Here is a 12,617-nt window from a genome sequence, read left to right as displayed (position 1 = left end):
TATTACTTAACACTTTATAACCTCCAGAACTTGGTCCCAAAATCACGAGTTTGCTGAATCTTGCAGTCAATTCCAGTGACTCCCTAACATGCGCCCTACAAGAACCCTCACTTGACTAATATCATAGTCATTTTTAGTTCAAAGCCATCTCTCTGGAAACAAATCAGTTCACTACTTAATTATATCCCTGCAATGAACTCCTTTTTTCACTTCATCATTAGTTTTCTTGCTTCCAAGCACATCCTTGTCTGATGTACATTTCATATGTCTGGAAATTATCTTAATCTGTAAAAGCTAAAAATATCATTGCTGAGGTTTTTATATCCACATACTTTCTTCACTGGATGGTCATATTCCCTTACTTTACCAGACATGGAATATTTTTTCTATGAATACAGGAAGGGAAGCCTATTATGTATGCTATAAGACTGTACAAACAGGATGCTGGTTTCATTTTCACACAGTCACCAATTTAAACAGTGCTAATGCTTTTTAAAATGCTGTGACTTAAAGATATGTTGCTCTAGGTACACATCAAAAATGACACTGTTTAATAAAGTCTAAGTTACCACAGGTAAGCTCTCATTCAGGCTATTCTGTACTAGAATCATTAACAAACTTAGGTAGCATTTTAGAAGCAAATATTGTTTCTCTTTACGAAATCACAGTTTATGCATGGATGACAACAGTATGCTGACCTTCGGATGTATACGTTGTTTCAGTGTTATCAGTGTCTCAATTTATTAACAGGCTACAGATGGGTTTAATTAGTAAGAAATACAACTAGGCTTCCCTCTGACACAGTTTCATGCATTCAAGTTTCTACTCATTGTCGTTTTCACTGTAGCGAAGAAATGAAAGCTCAAAACTCATCACCTTCATCAAAATACCAAGAAAGTATCTGAGGAAGTAACTGGAGCACTGTTAACACAGAGTATCAGGGCAATTCCCACAGCACTTCTGTGGAATAGCCTTTGGAAAAGCTCTCCTGTTTCTAAGGAAAATATAAAAGGTTGTGATTGGTTTGTGACTATATGGCTTAAATATCCACTTTAATGACAATTTACTTCCAAACATTCAGTTTGAAAAACAAACTTGTGTCCAAAGCTCTAAGTGCAAAGCTCCTCTATTCGGCTTTATAGCAAAAAGGTGTTAAAGGAAACAATTTAAGTTACATCTCTCTCTTTTGGGCTTAATCTTCATGAAGCAGAAATAATAGAAAAATGAAGTATCTATAAAATACATTTCACTGCTAAAATAAATTCCAGTGAGTGCTTGAATTGCTTTCCAAGATTCCTTAAGCTGCCTAAAATCAGTCATTTTTTTCTCCGTTAACATTTACATATAGTCTTCTACACATCCCTTAATACTTACGTTTTGTTTATGCAACCCCACAAGAAATAAGTTGAAAGTTGAAATTAATATGAGCAAATTAAAATGTAAAACTAAAAGTAAATGCTTCTTTTTGTAACCACCTACACTACTGAAAATGGAAGCCTTAGAGGAAGCTATCAAATACTTAGAGCTACCTGGGGACACTAAAAATATATAAGAGATTATTTCCTTCCTTTAACAGTTTGTTGCAACAGGAGTGATGCCCTATAGGTAATTTATAATTATTTAACTTCTGTGGGAATTCTCAGGTTTTTGAAGCAGTTGAACTAACCTACATATGCCCTTCCCTCCAGAATAGGGTTTCAATTTCCAGCTTTATTTTGAGCTAAATGTTCCCCTTGAGTACTCCTACTGGACAACTGTATTCATTTCAGTTAACAATTACCTATTTGCTAAAATTATCAGAATATACATCAGGGAGTAACTAATAATGAGAGCATAGCTTCCAGTTGAAATCCTGCTTCCTATGCAGCAAGGCAAATATTCAAGCAGAAAATAAAGGGAGAACTATTTTCTACATGTGGAAAAGCAGTAAAAACAACTATGCACTGCAAAAATGCAGGACACCATACATATATGACTGAGGCATCCCCATGACCAATTTTACTCACTCAGAACAGCTAGTCATGAACTTACAAACCCAATCTATCCACAGTCTAAGTGCACTAATCATCACTTGTTCTCCTTTGTTTCTTCAGCTTTCTGTGTTAATTTGTTTCGTGCAGTTAAGATTGCACAAATACTGAACAACTAATCTAATAAGAGCAGCTGATCAAGAAAGAAGCTATACCCAAGCACCACATATGATATCAGAACACTGAATGCCTTGAGAAAAAAAGGCACAATTCTACCACAAGACTAAGTGCGAGAGTCAAATACAGTCAACTAAGAAGTGAAACATTGAGGACACAGTGGAACACCACTTGGGCTTCTCAAGTGCTGTGCAGTTACAACAGTTAGTCGTTACTGGCAAGTCCCTTCAACATTTCAAGACAGGAAACCCATGAGGCATCCTTTGAATTAGGAATCCACTTATTCAAAGATAGTCACCTCCTCCAAGAACTATCAAAGGAATAAAAAATAATGTAACGCTAACATAAATGAATGACAATATCTATTGAAAAACTAATATCAAACAACTGAAAACAGTATGAAAATTGTGAACCAATAGCTGGCTTCAACTCTCAAATGAGGTGACTAGCTGGAAATACTGTCTACTGGTCTCTGAAGTACAGCCCAAATCCACATGAACTTGAGTCTTCTCTCAATAGCTGCAGACATCCACTTCAGTAGGAGAAATGGATGCCACAATTGATATTGACCCTATAGCAGATACAAAAGATAGCGATGAAAGCTGAGGTACTAACAGCTCAACCTCATCTTCCTGCTTTTGTTGAGACAATACCACTCACATAGCATTCTTTTTAGCCTCCCATTCATTGCCCATTATTAGCTATCCAGAAAAAAAAAAAACCAACCTTGTCCCCTCCTTCCCCCTATAGCCCAGTTGCACAGCTGAAAGATCGTAATTTACCTCTTCAGAAGCAAAGAAAGAACTGTTTTCAATCTCACTGATCCACATAGAAGCTGCTCTTACTACAACCCCAAACAGTAGGAAACTTCTGCATGTTTTCAGATTAAAAAAAAGAGCAGATGTCATTCACATGAGGCAGTAAGAATGAGAAGAGAGCAAGACAGACAAATGCAGCAAGATGCAAAATTGTTCAAGAGGACACCACTGTACTCTGACCTTAGAAATATGAGACAAACTCAGACACAACTTAACAAGCTATATAAAAAAAGAAGTTAACGGAAAACAAATTGTTTAAAATCAACAACCTCAGTACTATAACAAGAAGAGATTAAAGAAGTGCATATGTTCTTTAAAGCAATATGGTTTTAACTATGTTAACTTCCCCTTAGAGACTAATGCTTTCCAACTCATGACTTTAGACACCAAAACTCATAGCCAAGATCATATAATTAAAACTAATGCTTCAATAATGTTTAAGACTCAAGGCTTGCTCTCCAATATATGCATATAGACCTTCCTCCAAAGAGAAAGGAACCTAAATTATATGGATAAGCTTATGAACATTTAACAACTGTGTTAGTATTTCTCCAAATCATAGCAAATTAAAAATTCAACCAATCCATACAGCACATACAACTTTCAGTCTACTAATGTGGTTGCCTGTGGCACATTGCTAACACTAGGCAATTCATTTCTTTTTACTGGACTAGGGGAGCCCAAAAGTAAAATTAATTTGAAAAAATTAACTGCCAGAAGCATCACGGTAGAATTTCCTTCAGAATTACTGAAGCTTCCTTCTAGAGATCTGAATGAATGAAATATACATCTTTATTTGCTTTTGTTCCTAAGGAAATGTCTAGCCCATGACACAACATCATTCATAGCTTCAGTCCTCTTACAATAGCTAGCTATTTTCTCTCACTGAAGTCCGTGTCATCATCTGTAAAATGTAGTGAGCTGATGTAAATTCAATTCTTCTAGGCTTCTCTTTCAAAAGACACTTCCATTAGAGCAATACTGCCTTTAAGTCTTCCCGTAAATTGATTACCACCAATAAAATAACCTTTAAAAGAAATTAAAAGGTATCAGTTCAATGGGAGGACAGATAGGTAGAAAAATTAGGTCAACCAAACTAGGTCATTCATTTATACCTCTATTTATATGGTATCTTTTGGGAAACCTATTTTTTTTTAATCTTTTTAGCTGTGTAAGATTTTTTTTTAAATTATTTTAAAGATGATAGCAAAAGGGTAGCTAGAAGAAAGGGCCTCAGAGATAAAAGCAGTAACTTTCCTATGCAAACTTTGTAGTGACTGAAACATCCTGACATCAGTATTCAAAGATACATTAAAATAACAGTTCCCCACCCCGAACGATGGTCCCGAAGTCTGACAGACTTCACTGTGCTCTTTTACAACTCTGTCGTGACTTTGCTGTCACACTCTTGGCTTCCCTAGTAAAGCTACTAGTTTTGTGCTAAGTCTGTCTCAGAAGTACAGAATCTGAACACAATTTTATTCCTCAAGGATGCAGAAGGACTCAAGACAGTACTCTAATGACACGGCTACTCTCTGGGGTGCCTGGGTTTGGACCAAAGACTCCACAGCCACATCAGGCCACATCAGAGTGTTCTACTTGCATGAATGTATTCTGACTCTTCAAATTCACAGAAATAATCCATTAGTTCATTTTATATTGGCAAGGGTTTGGTTTTTTTTTTTTTCCAAATGAAGCAGGAAAACAAAAAGCTTAATCTCTTTGCAACATTCACACACCAGTTAACAGGAATAGACACACTTATCCATCCTTCATTTAGGGCAAATTTATACAGCTTAGATATCCAAGCCTGCACTTAGCAGCATTTGTGGAGTTCAACAGCCCAAGGAGACTACCAGGATGCAAACACCGCACTTCCTAACAGCACACCACGCTTCTGCTCTACTCAATTAACTTACGTTTTACTTAGTTCCCTATCTGACCTTTAACACCAATGCCTCTCCCTACATGAAGCCAGTTTTATTCATAAGACCAAGAAAAAGCTTCTGATTTCAGTTCTACAAACACGTACTCAAGGTAATACCATAGCTTTACCTTTCCTCAACGCTAACGAGTACACTACTATTTTCCTGTGCAAAAATGTCCCAAGAACAAGAACTGTATAACCGTAGCAGTACACAACAAACCCTATCAATCTTAAACAGTAAAGAAAAACAAACAGAAATTCTATTCATTACAAATCAATACCTTCAAGGTAATTTAAAAGCCTCAGACTTTTGTTGCACTTACAATTAACCAATGTATACACATTAGATAAGTAGATACTCAGATGAACCTTCCCCTGCTTGCACAGCTATAGCAGCATCAAAGAAGGGTATTCTGAACCTATAGCAGTTTTAAGGTAAAATATGTACACTCCAAAACAAGAAATTCATACTATAGCAATCATATATGCAGATTAGTATATGGACAAACACCCAAACATATAGAGAACTATAGATTAGGGTTTAGGGTTGACTAACTACAGTCACATTAAGACACATGTATATGAAAGTATTTAGGTATCTACACATGTATTTCTGCTTACATGTATAACTATTTGCAGCAAAAGGCACTGTAGGACTGAAATCAGAACAAAAGCAAAGTACATATCTGACATGCTATTTAAGTGATCTGGAGAGCGTGTAGCATGCCATGAGGTGCAAGGCCAGGACTACCACTTGCTCCATCTGAATAATTCCACAGTATTCAGCAAAATCAATACACAACCCTTCACTTCAGAAGATCACTGCACTTACACACTGCTGCCTTTAGAGAACAAGCAAACAGAACTTAATACCACACAAACTATTTGACATAACCTAGAGCCTAACTGACTTGGTTTAAGTTCATTTGCTCAAAAGAACTGCAGCAATTTTAGGCAGATTTTTCAAGTTCATACACCCCAGGGTCACTATAGCAGCTTTGAGGTTGCATTCAACTGCCTCCATGAAAATTCAGAAGGGCATCTTAGAAACAACAGAAACAGCACTCATTTCCTCAGAATGGGACAGAAAAACTGATTACCTAATCTAAATCGTTTCTCACAGAAAGTTGTGGTTTTGTTTAACATTTAAAGAACAGTATTTCACAAAATTCCAGAAGCCCCTGGAGACAAGGGTGACTGAAATTACTATTCAGTCATATTGCTCCAATTAGATGTAGTTTATGGAATAGGAGCTTTAGGAATTGCCCAAATGACTACTACTCCTTACAATGAAGTTATCCGCTGGTGTGCATCCCTCCAACCAAGTAAACAGCATCTAGCCGACATACAGTTAATGAAAACAAAACTTAAATAATACATTAACACTCAAACCATAATATGGGATACCCTGATATTATCAAAAGGCTCAAAAGCATATCTAAAGTCTATGACCTATTAGCATACGTGTAAGAGCAGAGCTCTTTATCAACTGTACAAAATAATTGCAGGTCACCCTACCTCCACTTCAGAGAAGTGCTCAGAACTGTTGATGCTCACTCAAAACCCTCCAGTTGACAAGAAGTTCATGCAAATCTATATTTACACCAACTAAGGCTTTTTTTGGAAGTTTCCAGAAACAGTTTACCATCTAGTTGATTCTACTAAACCATTTTCCCTAGTCCAGCCCTAAAAGGTAAAAATTATCTGTCTTGAAAAGACAACATGCATTTTGTAACGTATATGATAAAGCATAAGTTGACAGTGTATGTTTCAAACTATGTGCTAAAAAGCATGAAACTCATTAAGTAAATAATTACTGGAAAACATCATCTCTAAAAATGTCTATACGGGGGGGGGGGGTTTAAGCTTGAAAAAAGTAATGCAGAGAGATTTAATACTCTTATCCTTCTTTGCTAAGTTTCGAGATTATATGCTTACCTTATAAACTTCAAAAATATCTTCACGGATACTCATGAGATACATTAATGGTATTTGCATCAGAAAGGTTTAGGCTAATGCACATTAATACACAGCCAAGCTTTTAAGAAGACTTTTTCCCCAGTGCTATGGCTATGGTCGAACATAGTATTTGATGTCTTTAATGCTATTTCAAAATGTCTAGGATGTAGAACGAAATCTCTGTCATGACTGATGTGACATGAAATTTCACTAGTGATTTAGAACCGTTTAGATTTCTAAGGTCCCTAAGACTACTAAAGATAAAAAAGATTAAGCTAAAGATGCCCTTTCCTGGGGAAAAAAAATGAAAACAAAACCACACACACAACAGCGAAGGCAAGTTTTATAACAGCTGGCATAGCACTGCATATGATCAGCTTAGCTTTTATCCTCAGAAGTCAAGCATATTCCATCTCCTTTTTAAAATAGGATTTTGATAGATTGAGGGAGAAACTTTAAAACAGAAATTTCAAAAATAAAACAATAAAAAAGTTTAAAGTATAGACCTTTTCACCTGTTTTGAATCAATGATCCATTCAACTCTCCTTTCATACTTTAGAAAAACAGCATATTGAGTTCTTTACCATCTCAAAACCTAGAGGCTTTCGACAGATTCTATGGAACACAAAGTTCTCAGTTGTTTGAGTCAGCTACCAGCTCCTCCTGAATGAAAGGTATAATAAGATCTGAGACTAGATGTAGGTACCTAGTAACTCCTTGTAAAGTTGTTAAAAAAATAGAAATTGGTACTGCTTAGATTGATGAGCTAAGACAGGATCACTTTGATACCACTACCTTCCAACAACAGCTGAGGGCTCCCTATACAGTACCTACTGCAAAAAACCACACACACATGTTCAGCCATTCTGTGTTCCATGACAAGAGATTAGCCAGAGATATAACCCAAAAGGTTAGGCAAGATTGTCATATACCACAAAACATTTGAAACATAGCATTTGATTTAAGGTAAAGCTTTATGCTGTAGGTATTTCAGTTCTCCTGTAACAATAGGAATCTGACAAATGACAAGAGTATCAGAATGCTTTTGTTGAGACTTGCACATGAAAAGAAAGTTAAAAATCAGCAAAACCAAAATTATTTATTGATGTCTTCCTAAAATATACAAAAAAAGGGCTTTTTTACCTTCTCATGGAGCTTTGACTTAGAACCCCTGTTTGATGCAAGACACATGTTCATTATAGAAAATCATAATCTAGACCAGGCTGGTTGTATTCGTACAACATGAAACATCAAAAGGAAACAATCCATACTTACTTCCTTTTGCCCAAACAGCACTGTCAGCAGAAATCAAGGAAAAAGTATACTCTTGCATATACTGTAACTAATACTAATAAAATCCTAACCTGCATTATCTTAGGGAAAAGCTCACTTCTCCCTGTACCCACAGTTAAATGCTCACTTGCAAAACCCACAGACAAGCCTATACTGCTTTCAAAGTATACACTTCACTTAAATCTAATTGTGCAAATCCACAGTACCAAAGTGATCTACTAGTAAGTCCTGCTTACTCTGCAGTGCAGACTTACTAAAATTAAATAAATTTGATTTCCAGTAACAAACTTGTTATCAGTGCCCTGATTATACAATTTATCTTGTCAGCAGGAGAGAAAAAAAAAAAAAATAAAAACCAGCTTCCCACGTTCCAAGTGGAATATATTTTCAGGCCTGTTCACAGCATTATTGAACAGCAGTCTGAGGCATCTATACTATGGGCTTTCAATAGCATTCTGCCAGACTTATCAGCCTACTTGCCCATAACTCTGGCTTCTCTGCCACCTCTTCCTGCACTGCCTGGCACCTATCTAACACGTACTTTTACTTCACTCGCTCAGGCCTAAACACAGTTCTCTAAGCCTATTACTCAATACATTCAAAGGCAATAAAGATCTGAAAACAATGATTTGTTTTCAATTGCATTCACTCACTATTCCATTCCTATTTTTAGATTCCATTTTGACTTGGAAATGAAGCTATGAGTAACAGCAATTCCTATTCTACAAATTTGCCAGTGCTTAGCAGCAACAGTACATCCTGCACTTAAATGAGAAAATACAACTTCCTCCCTTCTCCCTCCCACCCAAAAAATGTCTACTAAATCTTACAGAAAACAGAATAGTGAAGGCTTTTACTCCCTTCACCTCTCTTTTCTTCTCCCTTCTAAGCCATTTTAATGAGCATCTAAGCATAGCTCTAAAAAAAGGCAATACACCAAAACACATATTCAAAAAAACAACAAAATAACGTGTTCACAGTGGAAAACCAAAAATCGGTAACTACGATGCTCTTCAGCACACTAAACGATGTCTGCTTTGCTACACAGAGGGGAATATTGGTATAAAATGAATACTAAGGCCAAATATCAGCATCCTAGTTCCATGGGTTTCTTATTATTATTATGCAAAAAAATGAAATATGAAAGTTGGAAATAGACATAAGGAATTTTGAATGCATTTCATTCTGAAGCATTTAACAATGTTTCAGGTAACACACCTTTCTCCTGAAATGCCTCACCAATTAGCTCTTACAATCCTATTTTCCCATTTTGTAGCAGCATTCATTTTCCTTGTTGCCCCAAGGAAGCAATGGGAAAGCTTACTGACTGTATAGTTGAATGCTATAGAAAGAATACACTGTCAAATAGAGAAATTGAAACAAAAGCTGTATAGATGTGCCATACAGAGGTGCCACTACTTAAGAGGAAAGGATAACAAAACTATTGTATACCACTCGACTAGAACAAAGCTAAAATATTGGGCTATTATCAGATATGAAAAGGTACATAAAAGTGGGTTAGATCTAGTGCCAAGTACTTGACATAAAGGCTATTAAAAAAACCCTCACATTTTCCACTAGTCTAGGCCATCCTTTCTGTAAAGTACATGCAGTTTACATCAACATAACAGAGTCATCCATACAAGATGTCAATTTGTGTTTAATGACAGTACAAAGAAAAAGGAACCCTGCATTATATTACTACAGCTAGCACTTAATTGAAAAGCTCTATCAGAATAACCTTTAAATTTCCATGTGAAGATTCTATTCAGCGAAGCAGATTTAGAAGTGTCCTATCGCTCCAACACTGTCCGTCCCTCATTCTACATATTTCTCTCTTCCTTTCCCACACACTCATATGTTGCAGCAGCATACTTTCAGTATTTGCAAAATCCTGCCCAAAGAGCATGGCTGATTTCCCACGGGCTCCCACCCCACCCTGGATGAACTCGTTACTTCCCAAAGTCCACTTCCTCTTCCACCTCTGGACCTGCCAGTGCTCCCAACGCCCCTCTGCCTTGCGCAACCTCTGCAGCCTCCTCCCCACATTTCAGACAATCCCTGATGTGACATCGAGACCTTTTTTTTTGTTTCTTTTTCTTGTTCACAGACCACTAGCAAAAATTGACAGCTTAAAGGGTTTTAATCCCAAAGAGCGTTGGATCATAAAACAAGCTACAAAGATACACATACACAGAGGTCGCTAACCAGCTCCTCTTCAGCTCTTTTGTGGGTCAAATTGTATTTTGATATTAAGTATTTAAACAATATTGAAAAGTACCAGTGACGTCTGCCCAATCAAAATTATTGTTCACAGCTCAGACAATCTATTCAAAATATAAATCTCCTCAAACATTTTAACAGCCCGATTAAACAGCTAAAACAAACCAGGGGAAGAGTTAATTCTCCAATAAATTCTTCTTCGATCAAACATGTTAACCAAAGGCTAATGGTGAACTGATCTGGAAGGAAGAAAGGACGAGGGATACAGGCAGGGCTGCGATGGGGGATGGGGAGTGAAGGGAGATGTTAGGGAAGATGAATATTCCTCCAAGGACTATTCAATACATTGAACGCATCTCCTCAGAAAGAAATCTCAAGCAGGCAGCTACAGAGGCAGATAAAGGGGGAAAGGAGTGCCCTATTATCCCCAGATGACATTATACACGGCAACTCCGCAAGAGAAGGGGCTGTTGGGGAGAGGAAGCGCCAACAGCCCTCCCCGAGCCGCCTCTGTCCCCTTTATCTGCTCAGGGAAGGAAGGGGGAGGGGGGCGAAGAGAGGGCTCCTGTTTAATTTGCAACAGCCGATCACCTACTATCTCCTCAGAACCATAGAAGGGCCGGGGCAGGGAGCTGCGGTGACAAACCCTCCCGGGGGTAGGAGCAGGAAACAGGGTAAATTAAGGCGGCAACCTTCCCCCCCCTCCAAGATCAAAAAGTGGTGAGAAGCACGGGGGCGCCGGCCGATATTCGGGGCTATACAATAGCAGGTCACTGCCCGGGAAGCGATGCTTCCCCCGACGCCTCCCCGCTCGCAGGGGGATGGGGCAGAGGCTGTGGGGGCAGCCTGGTGCCTCGGCCCCTGGCGGGACCACCCCCCGCCCCGAAGGGAGGCAGAAGCCCTGGCCGCCCCCCCCACCCCGCGCCGCGCCACCGCCCCTCACCATGAAGTCGCTGGCGAAGTTGTCCTCCCCATTGTGGTCTGTGTCCTTCATGGCCTGGACTCGCTTAATGAATTTCCTCAGGATCTCCTCCTGGCTCATCCTGCCCCGCCGGCCGCCCTGCGGAGCGGGAGCCCCAGCCACGGCCGCCCGCCCGCTCTCCGCCTCGAGCCCCCTCGGCCACACCAGACCGCCACCGGCTGCCTTGCCCTGCCTCGCCTGTCCGCTGCCGCCTCCGGGCCTGCCCGCGGCCTGCTGGCGTGACGCGGCTCCCCACCCGGCTCACGGCCGCTTGACCGCCCGCTCCATCCTCCCCTCCCTCCGCTCGACCCTCCCTGGACGCCGCCGCCGCCGACACAGGGACACGACGAAGTCCCCGCCTCCTGGCGCCGCGCAAGCGCAGCTGCCGCTCCTCCGGCGCTGCCCGTGCCCGCCCCTTCTCGGGAGCTGGCCCGCCCCCGCCTGGCGCCCGTTGGCCCCTCTGGCGGCTGCCTCGCCCTATTGGTGGCGGCCCGCGCTCACGGCCGCCTAGCCCCGCCTCGAGCGAGCGCTGCGTTGCGCTCTCCGCCTCGCCCCGCCCTACCAGCCCCTCCCGTTTCCCACGGATGGGACCTTCCGAAGGGCGCCCAATGGAGCTCTGGAAGGGACCACTTGGAGGGCGGGGGGGAGGGGACCGAAGTGCGGTTTTCTCTGGCCGGAATACAATGGGGCGGCGGTGGGTTCCGACAGCTCCGGGGCCGGAGGCAGCGGCTGGCGCTGCGGCATGGCGGGACCTGTAGTCGCGCCGGCTCAGCGCGTCGCGTGCTTGGCGGCCCTCAACGGGGCAGGGCTGCGCTGCTGGCGTCTCCTCAACGAAGCGTCCCACCGAAACGGCCGAGGGAAAGGATTCTGCCCTCGGGTGGGAAGCCCGGAGCCGTGGAAAATGCCCCAGGGGGATCCCCTAGGGGGCCGTGACCGAGGCGGGGCGAAGGGCTCCCCGCGGGGCCGGGCCGCTGTGGTAAACACCGGGAAGATGGCGGTGGGCAGGCGGCAGGCCGGGGCAGGTGACAGGCCGGGCGCGGGCTGCCAGCGGGCGCTGCGCCCACCTCTATGAATATGTGGATGTGTATATATATATATGTGTGTGTGTGTGTGATATATATTCTTAATAAAGATGTGCGAAGGTGAAGTGCCGCCCGCCGGCGTTGGCCGGGGCTGAGGGTGGGTTCGGGGGCGGCCGTGGCCCCGCAGGCAGCGCCGTGCGGGACGGGCAGCGAGAGCGGCCACCTCTGCTCTGCGGGAAATAGTCCTGGTAGGAAAAAGGAATGAAC

The 12,617-nt window shown here is 41.5% G+C and overlaps 1 protein-coding gene across 3 annotated transcripts in view; it reads right to left on the bottom strand.

Moving 5' to 3' along the window:
- PTPN12 (protein tyrosine phosphatase non-receptor type 12) overlaps positions 1 to 11,623 on the bottom strand; it is a 78,276-nt gene extending 66,653 nt beyond the window's left edge. For 2 of the 3 annotated variants that reach the window (XM_062019485.1, XM_062019475.1), the window contains exon 1: positions 11,311 to 11,526. In XM_062019485.1, coding sequence (XP_061875469.1) covers positions 11,311 to 11,409 — 99 coding nt within the window. In that variant the 5' untranslated portion in view covers positions 11,410 to 11,526. Of the gene's footprint in view, positions 1 to 11,310 lie in introns of all 3 variants that reach the window. The other variant, XM_062019492.1, reaches the window with a different exon arrangement.
- Between the last annotated feature and the right edge of the window lie 994 nt (positions 11,624 to 12,617).

This window comes from Colius striatus, chromosome 1, assembly GCF_028858725.1.
Source record: "Colius striatus isolate bColStr4 chromosome 1, bColStr4.1.hap1, whole genome shotgun sequence".
Taxonomy (NCBI): Eukaryota; Metazoa; Chordata; class Aves; order Coliiformes; family Coliidae; genus Colius; species Colius striatus.
Note: the sequence above shows the minus strand (reverse complement) of the source record. Positions and strands in the feature narration are given on the sequence as shown.